General features: G+C 46.2%; 1 protein-coding gene across 4 annotated transcripts; it reads left to right on the top strand.

Annotated features, from left to right (window-relative positions):
* Positions 1-5706: 5706 nt before the first annotated feature.
* LOC105182510 (uncharacterized) lies at positions 5707-11196 on the top strand. 4 transcript variants are annotated; one of them, XM_011139990.2, is made up of 3 exons: positions 5707-6050; positions 8787-9385; positions 9672-11196. In XM_011139990.2, exons 2-3 carry the CDS (start codon positions 8808-8810, stop codon positions 10213-10215), a joined length of 1122 nt encoding a protein of 373 aa, XP_011138292.1. In that variant the 5' UTR covers positions 5707-6050; positions 8787-8807; the 3' UTR covers positions 10216-11196. The 4 variants fall into 4 exon arrangements, with proteins under 4 accessions (XP_011138292.1, XP_025153480.1, XP_025153478.1 ...); XM_025297695.1 differs by lacking the exon at positions 5707-6050 and adding an exon at positions 6370-6457; XM_025297693.1 differs by lacking the exon at positions 5707-6050 and adding an exon at positions 6497-7346.
* Positions 11197-15095: the final 3899 nt, after the last annotated feature.

Below are 15095 nucleotides of genomic sequence, written 5' to 3'. Positions count from 1 at the left end.
ATCGGTTCCCGTCTCAATAATATATTTTCCACATGGGACAGCTCGCTGATATTCTCCTTTTTTAAATATTATGTGCATATGTATATACGTATGCGCAAAAGTGATTTTATTACTTTATATTAACTTTATGAATCGCGTGCATGTGCATTCTCACGTCCACCAAAGTTTTCAAAATGTGCGGTGAAAGAGAGAAACATCAAGTTCCGTTGATAATATTAATATTTTTCATATAAAGCAGGTCGATGAAATGTTCTCTTTCTCTGGGGGGAATTTTGTTTGCATAAACGTGCCAAAATAGCTTGATTATTTTATATTCACTTAATGAACACGAAGCATTACGTGCGCGCGCGCTACGCTTTCTCGTGCACAAAAGTTTCTATAAAATATACGGTAGAAAAGAGAAACATCGGGTTCCATCAATATTAATATTTTTCATGCGAGACAGGTCGATGAAATTTTCTTTTTTTTCGGGAAATACGTTTATATAAACGTGTCAAAATTGCTTGAATATTTTATACTCATTTAATGACCACAAAACACCGCGCTCTCTCGTTCATAAAAGTTTTCAGAATGCGTGTTTTGGAAAAAAAAATATTAGTTTCCGTCAACAATATATTTTCTATACGAGACAGGTCGGTGAGACGCTTTCTTCTTTTTCAAAAATTACCCTTGCAAGGTTACTCTTGCACGGGCGAGGCACGTGCGGTTTCTCATCTCTATTCTGCTTTATAAGGAATTCCTAAACTTGGATTTGGCGAAAGCCAAGAAGATTTTGGCGAGCTAATCGGCCCGAATGCTTTCGGTGCGTAGTGCGAAGAGGTGAGTCCCGCGTTCCCCAGTGAATGTGACCTTCAACCTCCGCGAGCGAAGTCCCGCGGAAGAGAAGAAGAGACCGGATGGGGGGACGCAAGGCAAACTCGGGAGGTTAGGAAACAGTCGTCCGGGAAGAATCAAGGTCCGTAAATAGAGGAACGGGACAAGGTAAGGTCCTCTCATCCACTTCACACGGTTTGATTCGAAAATGGCGGCGACGGTGATGGAAAATGGTGGCTCAGCTGATTAACCACATATCGTCATGTTAAGAATTATTTTGGTTTTTTGCAATTTTTTACTACAGCCGACATTGTAATTGTTTTTCTTCTAAAAATCCTCATTATTTTATTTTGGAATGTGTTTAAACTATGTTTAGATTACTTCTGATTACATCTTAAACTATATTTTGATTATTCTGTTCACGCACACAACTAAACCATAATACTACACGTACATAGTATAATATCACGTACACCAACACAGATTCTCTGGCTCGAAAATGGCGGCCGTGAGAGGACTTTACTTCGTTCCGTTCCTCTATTTACGGATCTTGGGGAGAACATACCCCGAGCGACCTCAAGGAAACCGCGGTACGCGGAGACGACGTTCCGCGCCTGAGTCGCGAAGGCTGATGGTCCAAATTGGAAATTGGACAAAAAGGCATTAGTGGCGACAGCCGACGACGATCGGCAGAATTATTGTGCTAAGTAGCGCTAAGCGGTGAGACGCCGCGCGAAGATCGGACGCACGGACTCCTGGGAGGGCCCCGCGGGGGGAGTGCCCGGGGTGTCTCCTGCGAGCCCGGCGATCCTAACCCATTTCGGCCCGTGAGGAGCTAACGAGCGAGTATGCGAGCGAACGAGCGAGCAGGTGAGCGAGAGAGCGGGGGAGAAAGACGACGAGAGAAAAAGAGCGTCGAGGTCGACGACGAACATGGAGCCGTCGCTGCGGAGGACGACTGTGTGAGGCCATTCTTCTTTACGCGCACCTCGCGAAAATAGTAGTCGGCGTGCGGCCGCCATATTGCTGATCGTGCTCGGGGCTTCCGAATTTTTGGGATACTGGCGTGGGACCGCATCTCGGTTCCAACTTGGAGCAGATTTGGCGACGGAAGCCCTATGCGCGAATCCGGACCGAGCGCTAAGAAAGCAGAATCTCGCACCAGGATTACCGCGCGGTAAAACGCCGAACGGCCAGCGTAAACAAGTGAACCAAGCTGAGACAAGCCGATGTGCTCAAAGTCACATCCGGACACGGGCCGATCACGTGCATCACGCATACGCGGAACAGTGACAACAAACAGCGACCGCGCTGTGTCACCTAGAATTTTCGTCGTTCTCACAGTTGCCTCAGCCGAAGTCCTGGTAATCGCGAGAGCTATCAATATCGTGAGCAAGCCTGCCGGACCAGGTGCTAGAATTTTCTAATTAGCGTGAATTTTGTATTTAGTGCGAATTTTGTAGTTGAGGATGACAGAGCGATATGGTGGAGAGAATCGGCCCCCTTTATCCCAGGTTGGGTCGGGGCATTCGAGAGGCAGCGTGGAAGCGGCCGTGTCGCCGATTACACAGGGCCCCGCTAGGCCCAAACAGTGTCGCAGTTGCGAGAGGGATGGCCATCTTGCGAGAGAGTGTCATGCTCCTCCGCGCGTACACTGTTACAATTCGAACATGTTCAACGTGTTCGGGAAACAGGAGGCGAGGACGGTAGAACGGGCCTTTATGTCTTTCCTGGAGGCCCAAGAAGAGTTAGAGCCGGTCGCTGATCGGACCGAACCCGTAGGTTCGACGAAAAATTGTGCGGAACAGGGGAAGGGAAACCTACAGTTAGGGTTGCCAGATGTCCTCCTTTGGGGAGGATTTCCTCCTTTCCGGCTCCCTGTTCTCCTGTCCTCCTCAGAACGCTATTTGTCCTCCCCAAACGCACATCGATGAGCTTCTCTTTTTTTTGCTCATCAAAATTTGCCGTACCCGGTGACCTTTCTTTTCCTGCGGATCTTATATGTCTAGTAGTTACAAAGTCTCTAAATACTCCTCAACCTCCTACTGGTAATATTGCCTAGTAACGTTTCTTACCCCTCTCCTATTGGGCACTTCACGCCTGCGTCGGACATGTGAATTAGATATATGACAGTATGCCAAAGTAAAGTGCAATACTTTGTTTATAGAGAGCATATTAGCCACGTGTTTTCCCACCCGATGACCTCTCTTTTTGCTCATCCATACTTTTCAGCATCCTCCCCAACTGACTTTTGCATCTGGCAACCCTACCTATACCTAGTACACCGGGTGTAGATTTTATTCCTGTCTGTTCCTACCTTTAGCGCCGATAAGATTGCGGTAAGACCGCCGTCAAGCGTCATGGTTGGAGAAGTAACCTATAAGTTAGAATCGGTTTCGTACGGATGCGACGAGAGGCAACCGCTAGAATACTTGGAGTGCGAGATCGGTGACCAGATTATTCGAGGTGTAATCAACACCGGTTACTGATAACACTGCGTTGGAAGTGATATGGGGAAAGGTCTCGCGTATCAAGTTGGCGAATGGATCAGTACCGTGCATCCGAGAGTCGGTCTACTGTTAGATTACCGTGCTACTATTACACGGAATGAAGCGGGAGATAACTTTGTGCACCTTGAAGGGTTCAGCAGCTCCCGCTATTTTCGGGATGGATTTTTTAGCTGCGTTCGAGTTAAATAAATATTAATTTCGCGAATAGGGAGTGAAATTTCACGGATAGACTGATGATCGAACATGCCTTCACGGAATCGCTGACGGTGAATCCGTCGCGGGCTCACGGAACTAACGGGAAGCTCTACATGTGTACGTCCCAGCCATGTGAAAAAAAAAAATATATATATAGAAAAAAAGGAAACCTATAGTATACCGGACGTAGATTTTATTGTGCCTGTCCTTAACTTTAGCGTTGATGCGGTAAGATCGCCGTCAAGCGAGACGGTTGAAGAAATAGCCTATAGGTTAGCGTGATGCAGTGTCGCATGGCTGACGAGAACCGCGCGAAGATAGTCTTGATAAGCGTGATAAAACTTCGACAGATCTCAAGGTGAGCAGAATTCCGGGACCCTTCGGAAAAAGCGAAAGAGGAGGCATAGAAGACGAAGGACCTGGACACGCGTGAAGCGGGAGCGGAAACAGCCACGATCGTCGAGGAGGGCGGAAGTGACTCCTAGGCAAACCCTCCAGCAGAGATCTAAACGAAGGAGTAGAGAAAGGCGAACCGGGTGCTATAATTGCGCTGCTCGGACTCATTTATATAGTCAGTGTCCGCAGCCGCGTGGGAATTTTTGCTTTCGCTGCGGCCACCAGAGGACGACCATCAAAGAATGTCCCTTCTGCGGGGAAGCCTGGAGACGCCAGGGTCCTTATATTCCCGGGCTCGGGAATGTGCCCCGGGTTGATACGATTGAAGAACATTGAAATGATACGAACCTACTTGCCTGATTAGCCGCGTTCGCCATCTTAGACGGACTATTTACTTGTACCCCATTACTTTCCGAAGTTTTCAGAATGCGTGTTTTGGAAAAAAAATATCAGTTTCCGTCGACAATATATTTTTTATACGAGAAGGATTGGCGACACTCCTCTTTTTCAAAAATTATGAGATATATTTGTAAAAATGATTTTATTATTTTATATTATTTTTATGAATCGCGTATACTGAGAGTTACGCTCTCCCTTCATGTGAGACATGTCGATAAAACTTTCTTTTTTTTTTTTTTGAAAAGCTTTTTGTTTGCATAAACATGCCAAAATAGCCTGATTTTATATTGACTTGACGAAGACGACGCACCGCTCTCTCGTTTACAAAAGTTTCCAAAATGCGCGTTTTGGAAAAAAGATATCAGTTTCCGTCTTATAAATAATAATAATATATTTTTCTGTATTATAAATAATAATAATATATTTTTCATATAAAAGATTGACGATACTCTCTTCTTTTCCAAAAATTACGTGCATATATATCCGTAAAAGGGATTTTATTATTTTAAATTAATTTTATGAATCGCGTGCACACCGAGAGCCACACTCTCTCTTCATGCGAGACAAGTCTATGAAATTTTCTTTTTCTTTTTGGAAATTTTTTTGTTCATATAAACGTGCCAGAATAGCTTGATTATTTTACATCGACTTAATGAAGACGCTGCGTTTTCTCATTTACAAAAGTTTCCAGAATGTCGGCGGCGAAGAAAAAGAAAACACCGGTTTCCGTCAATAATATATTTTCGGTGCGCGCGCTAGCTCGGTGATGTCTCCCTTTTCTTCTTTTTTTCTCCTCTTTTTCTCCGTTCCGACGAACCGAGGTTGTGTTAGAGCGGGAGAAGTCTCTAGGAACACGATTAATACAAATCTCCGGGGCGAAGTTTCGCCAAGTTTCCCGGGCTTGTTCCCGCGGCTACTAAACTCCTCCAATTAAACCGTCATGATTGCTCGCGTAAACGTAACAACGCAGCATAATACCTTTTTTCATTACTTCCGCGGCACAGAGTCCCGCTGACAACGGAGCCGCCGCCGTCCCGAGACCTCCCATTCTGTTTACGTTTGCTCGAGGAAGCGACGGCGGAGAGCACGCGTCAGCGTTTGCTTTTTACCCCGTCGTACTCTCGCCTACGTTATTCACGAATTGTAATCCTCAGTCCGCGCGGTAGAGTATCCTTAAATTCCGCCCGAGGTGGTGACTCACGGGTTCAAGGTAGGAATGCAACCCACTCTCTCCGCGGCCCGTTATCCTTGTTTCCACTACATGGAAATTCCGTTATCTACGGACGAGGCTCGCGCCAACGGAGGAACGGAGAAGGAGAGAGAGAGAGAGAGAGAGAGGGGGGGCGCCTCAGGAAAACAGGTGGATAGGACCTTCATAGGTGAGAAGGAGCACGGGAAGGGGGCGGCAAGGGGAGGATATCTTACGTAGCAGACAGGTTATGCACTTTATGCACTTTGGCCGCCGGGACACTAATTGCCGCGGCAGGTACGCCGCAGGTACAGCGCGTGGTCCTGCCGTAAGAGCCAGTCAGTCCGTCGTTTAGCGTCACGGGGAGAAAATCTCCTCCTTATTATTCTCCGGTAGCCCGGTTCACCAACGTAAATTTTAACGAATCCGATTACGCGCGCAGGCGCGCGCGCCTGCCCCCGTCTCTGCTGCTCTTGCGTCTCCTTTGTATTTCTCTGTTTTTGTTTTCCTTGTTTTTTCCTTCGTTTCCTCTCGCTCGTCGTGTGGTGGTGAGTTTGCTCGCTGCGCGATCGTGTGTTCGCGTGGGTGACGTATTTCTCCAGCCGATGCTCGTTATCGCTGGAACTTTGAGCGCCATAAGGCAAAAAGTCCTTTCACGGACACTGCTGCGATGGCAGTTTAATACAAAACGCAACCAGATAAAGGAGGCCAAGATTAGTTTAGCGCAGGGACAGGTTGACTGACCGAATGTAAATTTGAAATCGAATACCGTGGGCGGACAGAGGCCTGCATGTGTGTACGTGTGTGTGTGTGTGTGTGTGTGTGTGTGTGTGTGTGTGTGTGTGTGTGTGTGTGTGTGTGTGTGTGTGTGTACTCACAGTCACCGTCGCTCAATCGAGCGTATACGCACAATTTCGGGAAACTAGAAGGCGCGTTAAAGAAATTATACACGCGAGTGAGTATTTTTGTCCTAAAATCACACACACTGGCTTGGTTTACGTAGAGACGACAAGTTTCCCGGTTATCTCTCTTCTTATCCGCACACCGCGAGGTTCTTTTCAGGAAACTGAAAAAGAGGAGTGAGCGGATTCGTCTTGCGCCGGGAAATGTTGCTCTTAATCGCAAAAAAATAAGGCTCACATTTGTGACGTAAAAATCCTTTTTGGGGTATCTTTTACAATCTTACAGTCAACTTATTTCAAGATATTGTTGCCTCGACTACGAGGCAACTTTGGAAACATGACGCGAGGTTTGAGAAAATAGTTTACATCAGAGAGTTGTCTAATTTCGGTCTCATCAAGGGCTGCTGAAACGGTCAAACGTATTCGATAAATGGCGTCGGCTGCGTCTCTCAGTTTTATCTGTAAAAAACTGAAAAGTTAGCTACTATACGGTCTCTCCTACTCTCTCCATTACTCCTCCATTGCTCCTCTTTTTACCTCGCGATTTACTACTAACCAGCTCGAGTAGCTGCTTTCATCATTCATGAGATCTTCATTTTTATAATCCAAGTGCAAGATCGAGTTTCTCAATATCGACGAAGCTATCGAGAATTTATTTTTAATTAAGGATATCGATGGTATAATGGGGAAATTAACTTGACTCGGTCTCCTTCTCTCTTTCACTCGCTCTTTCTCCCGTTTCTTTCTCCCGTTTCTTTTTTCTTCCTCTGATTTTCTGCCAGCTGCCGTTTGTTGGAATTCTCTTCCAGTTAAAGTCAGGTATCTGGAGTCAAGTTCTTTTGAAAACTGGTTTTTCTATCATCGACCAGGTAGCTTTCCATGCGAGAAAGAGGGAACTCTTTCTCTTTCCCAAGTTCGTTCAATCAGCGTTCAGTTTTAATGGTAGGTCCTTCTCCCCCTTCATCACCCCGCATGCACTGTATTATGTTCCTTGTATTATTTTCTCCGTATTATTTCCTCTTGACATCACTTTATATTATTAGGAGTGTGATTTAGTTTCATGAGTTTTTTCTCAAAAATTGATTCACTTAAACAAGACATAATGAACGAATATCTTAACTTAAACATACGATAATGAATAGAATATTTTCCTTCGTTTTCTACAACTTTTTCCCATCTTTCTGGCAAGAGATGAATTCCGTGGTGATAAAAAGATTCTTCTTTGGAGTCGATTCAATTTTCAACAAATTTTCGCACTTGTTCAAAGTTATGAAAATGTGTATCCTCTAGAGTATGTTGCATTTCTAATAGCGTTTGCTACACTGACGATGCAACATAAGATTGAGCATTGTCGCGAAGAAGAATCACTTTGACCAAATACATAGCAATACCTTTGAAGCGTGAATATCGCGCCTCGAAGTGGATGTTGCTAGTTGATCAACCCATGATTTTTTTCGTTTGAGATTATCGAAATAGATCCATTTTTCATCCCCACTAACTAATTCGGTATTCGATAAAACTCTTCATTTTTTGTCTGACGATCAACGAAATGCAAATGTTCAATCGGTTCGCAATGACATTTCCCGATAATTGATTGAAAAACAAAAGCAACGTACACTGAGAAAAAATTGTATTAAAATTAAACAAATCTTTGTTCGAATACGACTGTAAATAAATTTATTCAAATTAAGCGACTAATTTCTAAAATGAAATACAGAGGTTCTCTGAATGTTTGTTGTAATGAAAGCTTTTTTCTTGAATTTTAGAAAATAATTGCTTAATTTAAATAAATGTATTCACAGTTATATTCGAACAAAGATTTGTTTAATTTTAATACAATTTTTTCTCAGTACATGTCAAAGATACTCTTTAGGAAGCTCCATTTTTAAGAAAGTGCTAACACGATTTTTACTGCGTCTATTGTTAACAAATGACCAAATATCACGCATCAATATCAAAGCATTAAGAAAAATTCCCGAAAAGTCTTCGACAAAACTAACATTGGTGTCATCTCTTGCAAAACCCCCAAAATTAAATCACACCCCTAATATTTGGTCTTTTTTATATCACTCTTCTTTATATATATCTTCCACGTTTTCCTTTATGTCTCCTTTTCTCTTTACATCCTCAGAATGCATGTTCCGGAATTTGTATCTCTCTTTCTCTCTCTCTCTCTCTCTCTCTCTTTGAACGCCTGAATGTTTACCCAGCTTTAGGCGTAAAAGCGGCATCATTTTTCTAAACAACCGTCAGGGGCCGCAGTCATTTTGGCGGATGACGCGAATGCCATGCCTGCCGCTTCTCGCGTCGACATGATACGACCGATTTATTTATGCGCGCGTCCGAGAGATGATCGTTCGTATCCATTTCTGTCCTATCCAGCAGGAACACGGACGCGAATCGATGTCGCCCAGCATCCCGATACTTTTCGCTCTGTTGCTCCCGTTGATATCGAGATCAGCGGAAGGCGAATGGGGAACGGCCGGCGTCGCGCTGTTGCGACGAACTCTCAGATATTGGCGGAAAATATACAACACGTACGACGAGGAGGTGATTCTGGGCTACTGTTGGGCGGACTATTTGGCTCAGATAAGCGTCGAATTGTGGATGAACTCGGCCGCGTCGCTGTCCCCGGCAAGAGAGCGTTGCAATACGAGTGACTGGGCGACGAATAGCCAGCGAAACCCATTTCCGGGGAATGTAATGGCCGACGCGCCGCGACGGAGGGAAACGCTGCGAGGACACTCACGGGAGAAGCGCTCGCTGAACTCCACTATTTCGGGCTTCGTGAAAGATCCTAATGGGCATCGGATTGCCGCGGGATGGAGAGTAACGGGAGAGCGAGAGAGACGGAGGAGAAACGCAGCCGCTGAAGGCGCCACGGCGATGGCGACAGCGATGGCGGATAAGGCGCGACAAGGCGCTGATAATGTCGACAGGGGCGAGAGGATGATCGCGGCGATGACTGACTGCCGGGGAAGGTGAGACAGAGAAACCGGAAGAAACGAGCGTCGTTGCTCCGGCGCTTTCCAAGCGTGTCGCTTTCCACGATGCACCCTCACTCCCTCTCCCGTCCTCCCGCGTGTAATCCTCCAGGCGAGAATTTCAATCACTGCTCGGCTGCTGCTCGGCGCTTTATCGTGTAAACTTTAGCCTCAGCCGTTGAGCCTTTTTAAGCGGCCGATGGAAATGAGAGATCGCCGAGTCTGATCCCCGCTATAATCCCCCCGTAAGCCGCCAAGTATGACGCACGTGCAAAAATTTCAGACTGCCGATCGCGCGATCGGGGCTTCCCCGAGAGCCGCCCCCGCGCTGCTGCGCGTCTCCAGCGAACTCAGGAGCCGTTAATCCCGCTGGCGACAAGGAAGTCGAGGCGGGAGCGCCGCGGGAGCACCACGTGGTGGAGTACACGCGTCGTCGTAGAGTTCCACTTCCGGCCGATCGAGGCCTCTTCGCCGAGGAGGAGGAGGTGGAGGAGGAGAAGGACGACGCAGCGGGGCGCAGGATGTCGGCCGTTGAGCGCGTCAGGCGCTTCACCGGGGTGCAGAACAGCTCGGCTTCGAGCAGGTCGGCCCGCGGACATGCGGAGCCGTCCGCGCTGCGAAAGGTCGACCTCGAGGTCGTGGAGCAGCGGTTTCTGGGCCGCGCGTTAGTGCGCAATTTGCGCGCGCTCGTCGTCGCTATTCTCAGGACGATTGGCACGCTCATGCAGGTCGGCCAGGAGTTCATGGATATCGCCGACTCGAACTCGGCGCTCAGCTGCACGAGGACGTACTTGTGGAGAAAGCTGGAGAAGTGGTTGGACACGTAAGGCGGAAAATCGAGCGCCGCGCCGGTCGCGCTCGAGCAACAGCCCCCGGCACTTCAGCGGCTTTTTTACGAGGCCGGCTTCCATCAACAGGAGAATCCGAATTTTTACGTCGCTCCGGCTCGCGAGAATCAACACAGGCGCGTTTAATGTTTAGCCCGCGCTCGTATGTTTCCGCTCGATATCTGCGCCTGCCGAACGGTAGCGGAAATTCGCCCGCCGATAAATCGCGAGCACTCTCTCCCGACTTTTTCCTTCCTCTCTCTTCTCTGGATCAGCGCGAACGCTGGGGATTACCAGGACTCTCGTCGACGCGCTGCGCCAGGCCAGTCGTCTCGGCTCGAGTCGCGCTTCGTTCCGGCCGGCCTCGTCGAAAGCGGTTGATTATATGTTGATGAGGTGTACACGCGGTTTCAGAATGCACTCGTACTACCTCGGGAACTACCGCTCGCTCGACATCTGCATCGAGAAGGAAAGAGGTAGCGCCACATGTAAATAGTTGTACGTTCAATATAGGGGAAGGTCGCCTGGATTGGACCAGTTTTTACTTTTTTTCCTAAAATTTGCAAATGCTTGATAAAATGGGATAAGGACTAATTGGAAGTTATCCCTGATTCGTTTGTGACGTTTTGTAACATTTTAAGATTTTTTACATGACATCTTCTGCAGATATGTCTTTTTGGTAAAAATGCCGAATAGGGGATCCCGTTCCTATGACCTTGACCTTGACATATGTTGTCAAGGACACCTACCTGAGTAACGTGCAAAAAATTTTAGCCGTCGCTCGTTGTTCGTTAAAAAGTTATTGCTAAAAATTTTCATTAACGTACAAGTTGGAAGTGCGTTTTGCACGGCGCGCTACGCGCGCCTCCTCGCCCCTGTTAAATTGTACCATGGAGTTTCTCAAATTGTATCTTTGTCGAACCGATGATTAATTTATAAGCTATGAGGGCATAAAAATAAACTACAAATAATTTAAATAAATACGCGCTTAACTGAAATTACAGTTCGTACAAAATATCAAAGAAAAATATTTTTTAATTAAAAAATAAATATTAAAATTACAAAGATTAAATATTTTTGTTTTTAAAAACTTTACTAAGAAATTAATTGAAATCACAGCCTGTATGAAAAACTAAAATATAATATTTTTAATTATAAAAATATGCATTAAAATTATTTATTAAAATAATTATTAAAATTAGATCCATTTTTATATGAAGTTTATTTTACACGAAAGTTGACCTTTTTTTTATTTTTATAAGTCATTTATAAATTTTTATAAAATTATTTTTTAACCACGCAAATAAAAAATTGCAAAATTTATCTATTAGATCCTTGCAATTAAGATTACAGAATTAAACTATTTTTATTTTTGAAGACTTTACTAAGAAATAAACAACCATTGAGCAAAAATCTGATTTTTAATTAAAACAAAAAATAAATATACGTAACACGTAAGAAAAAAAAATAATCACAGATGTAGTTTCCTCTGAAAATTTCTAAATTGTATCGATACAATATAGGCAATCAATAGGTGGTACGATTTAAGAAACTATTGTTTTTTTCAAGTTATAGCAATAAGGTAGACTCAGAATAAGATTATATCCAAACTATACCATGCAAATATGTCAATTTTAATGTGATATAAAAACGATAAGCAGCTAAATTAATGCGCCTTTTGAAACTTTCAAAATGCCTTACGTAAAAGTGGGTAAAACTTACTTCTGAAACTGAGAAAAACCTAATCTTTACTTGCTCTCTTTAACAAGTTTCGTGCATAAGCACTCACTTCCCTCTATTAACTTTATGATGATGTATGAACCTTGCATAATATGCAGATGGCGCTGGGCCTTCGATTTCTATGGAATATAAAGATGGTAGAATTTAGGAGTCGATACAATATCGGCAATTTTTCCCTACGTGCGATTCTACGTGCGACAAATTACAGAGCTCAGAACTCGGAACTCAGAACTCAGAACTCGCGCTGATACATCTGGGCAAAAAAATAGAAAGCAGAAAGGCAGCAGCCAATCACAAATGGCGCTAATAGTCTGTCTCCCTCTTGCGAGAGATTTTCTCTCTGTCACTCTCTTGGCTGCTGCCTTCCTGCTTTCTATTTTTTTGCCCAGGTGTGAATGCGCCCTTAGCGAGAATTCACACTTTGGCAGAAAAGCAGAAAGGCAACAGCCAATCAGAACTCGCGCTGATAGTCTGTCTCTCTCTTCTGTCTCTCTTTCAAGACAGAGACAGACTACCAGCTCGAGTTCTGATTGGTTTCTGCTTTCCAGCTTATTGCTTTTCTATCAAGGTATGAATCCTCCCTAAGGACGCATTCACACCTGGGTAAAAAAGCAGAAAGCAGAAAGGCAGCAGCCAATCACAAATGCCGCTGATAATCTGTTTCTTTTGAGAGAGTTTTTCTCTGTCACTCTCTTGACTATTGCCTTCCTGCTTTCTGATTTTCTGCTCAGATGTGAATACGCCCTTGGGGAAAATTCACACCAGAAAAGCAGAAAGGCAATAGCCAATCAGAACTCGCGCTAATAGTCTGTCTCTCTCTCTCTCAAAACAGAGGCAGACTATCAGAGCGACTTCTGTATGGATGCTGCCTTTCTGCTTTCTGCTTTTCTGCCAAGGTGTGAATTCTCCCTTGTGATCGCATCAGTCAGACGCTGAAATACCGAGGTAAGTCAAAACCGTGCGATATAACCGTCTCGCCAACAGACCGTCTCAGAGAAACTAGTCTCAGAGTGGCCGGGGCAAAAAACGTCGCGAGAGACTGCTAGAGCCGCGAAGGCAAAAAAGCGTGCCGTCGTATGATTCTTCCGGCGGAAGAGCTGTGCGTAGCCTCGCCTAGACGTTCATACTTCTTCTTAAAGAAGAACTGCCGATCGGGCTTTCAAAGCAAATTAGGAGGAGGCGCTTGAAACTCGAAGCACTTTCCGCGACGCTCTTTAATATATGATCAATACGCTCGTCAGTCGCCAGAACATGGATAGATCCTGGCGGCATAGCGGATCCCACGTTGTCTTAATGGTACACCTGTGATCATAAACGTTCATTACGCCCCGGAATAATAATTAAGAACGTCAAGTGATCCCCAGAAACAGATGTCCCCCGCTGATGGAGGCCATCAGGAATGAATTTTTGATGCCACCTGTTGCTACCGTTGTCTTTCTCAGCTCAAAGTCCTCCCGCTCTCGCCGCTCCCGGCGATATTACCGCGCGATACGTACGCCGCGGCTATCGCGCTTGTATCTGCGTTTACAACGAAACACAACGTGGCGATCGACTTTGAGAGGGTCCGCGAGCGAAGGCCGCTCGGACGCGAGCGAAATGAAAACGCGGCCGCCGATATTAATTATTATCAAAAGCCGGGCACGAGAGAGAGAGAGAGAGAGAAAGAGAGAGGGAGCGAGAGAGAGAGAGAGAGAGAGAGAGAGGGAGCGAGAGAGAGAGAGAGAGAGAGAGAGAGAGAGAGAGAGAGAGAGAGAGAGAGAGAGAGAGAGAGAGAGAGGAACCTCTCCTTTTAATAAGCGCGGCGGACTCGGCCGCCGGCTGAAAGGGTCAAAGGGCGGCGGATAAAGGGGCGGACGGAAGGTCGATCGCGAACGAACTAACCCTACATAGGGTGGTCGCAAAGAAAAATATGAAAAGCGCGGATACGGCGGATATAAAGAAGAGCCGGGGCGCCGCGACGCGCCGCGAGATAGAACCGGTTAATAATGTACAGGCGACCGAAATGCACACGGAACGCGTCTCTCTTTCACATTCCCTCCGCTTCTCGCGCCCATTACATCCCGGCTCGGCCGCGGGAGCGGGGGCGGGGGCGGTTGGTATCTGCAAGCTGGAGAAGATGACACAGGCGCAGCGCGGAAAGGCTCGATCAAACAGCTGAGTCTGTTTCCGCGGAACACGCTCTCCGCGGCATTCAAACGTCTGCGAGCGCGTACTTACATCGAGGCGGCGACACCAGGTCGGATCCATTCACGGGGGGATTCATTATTAAAGGGCCTCTTAAGCGTTCTCACAAAGGATCGTCTTTGCACGGTGCGCGCGCGACGGCGGGAGGGAGCTGGATCGCGCCCGAGCGCGCGGATGAGGCTGCGAAAGTAAAGCTCGGCGGAGCTTTCGGCACCGTCGCGCCGTTGGAAGCCTATTTTCGTGCGCTTTCAGCGCGCTTATCCGGTATCGCGCGTATTCTACGTCGCTCTATTCATAACGAGTGCCCTATCAACGTGAATTGCCGAAGAAAGCGGCGCGGAGCGCGCCGGAGACTGTGTGTTTGTGCGAGACAGAGGGAGGGAGGGAGAGAGAGAGGGAGCGCGGGGGAGAGAGCCGCTCCTCTCATAAATATTTAATTCTTAATCACGCCGCGCGATAGAGTTCCGCAAGTGTGCGACGAGTCTCTTATGCGACGAGAAGTTCATACAGCTGGATAAGAGAAAGATGAGAGATCCTCCCCGCTCTCCTTTTGGGCTTTTTCACCTCAAGGACAGGTTATTTCACCCTGAGAGGGGGGGGGAGGATCTTCCTTCACCCCCCTCTCAGAAAAATATTCTGCAGTGATCACTAGAAATTTTTTCTTACATGAGGTTCGGTCGCGATAAAATGGAAAATTCCATGTGAGCAACATTAACCCTTAAAGGCTACCATGGGTGATGTTTCACCCCATGCGAATTTTTGTCTTATTAAAAAACATGACCGCACTGAAGGCGGATTCACAGTTTGGTAGAAAAGCAAAAAGCAAAAAGGCAGCATCCAGTCAGAAGTCGCGCTGATAGTCTGTCTCTCTCCTGCAAGAGTTTTTCTCTCTGTCACTCTCTTGGCTTCTGCCTTTCTGCTCTTTGCTTTTCTGCCAAGGTGTGAATCCGCCCTAA

The sequence above is a fragment of the Harpegnathos saltator genome, unplaced genomic scaffold, assembly GCF_003227715.2.
Source record: "Harpegnathos saltator strain DR-91 unplaced genomic scaffold, Hsal_v8.6 scaffold182, whole genome shotgun sequence".
NCBI classification, from domain to species: Eukaryota; Metazoa; Arthropoda; class Insecta; order Hymenoptera; family Formicidae; genus Harpegnathos; species Harpegnathos saltator.
The sequence above is the reverse complement of the archived record's forward strand: the minus strand, read 5'-3'. Positions and strand labels throughout refer to the sequence as shown.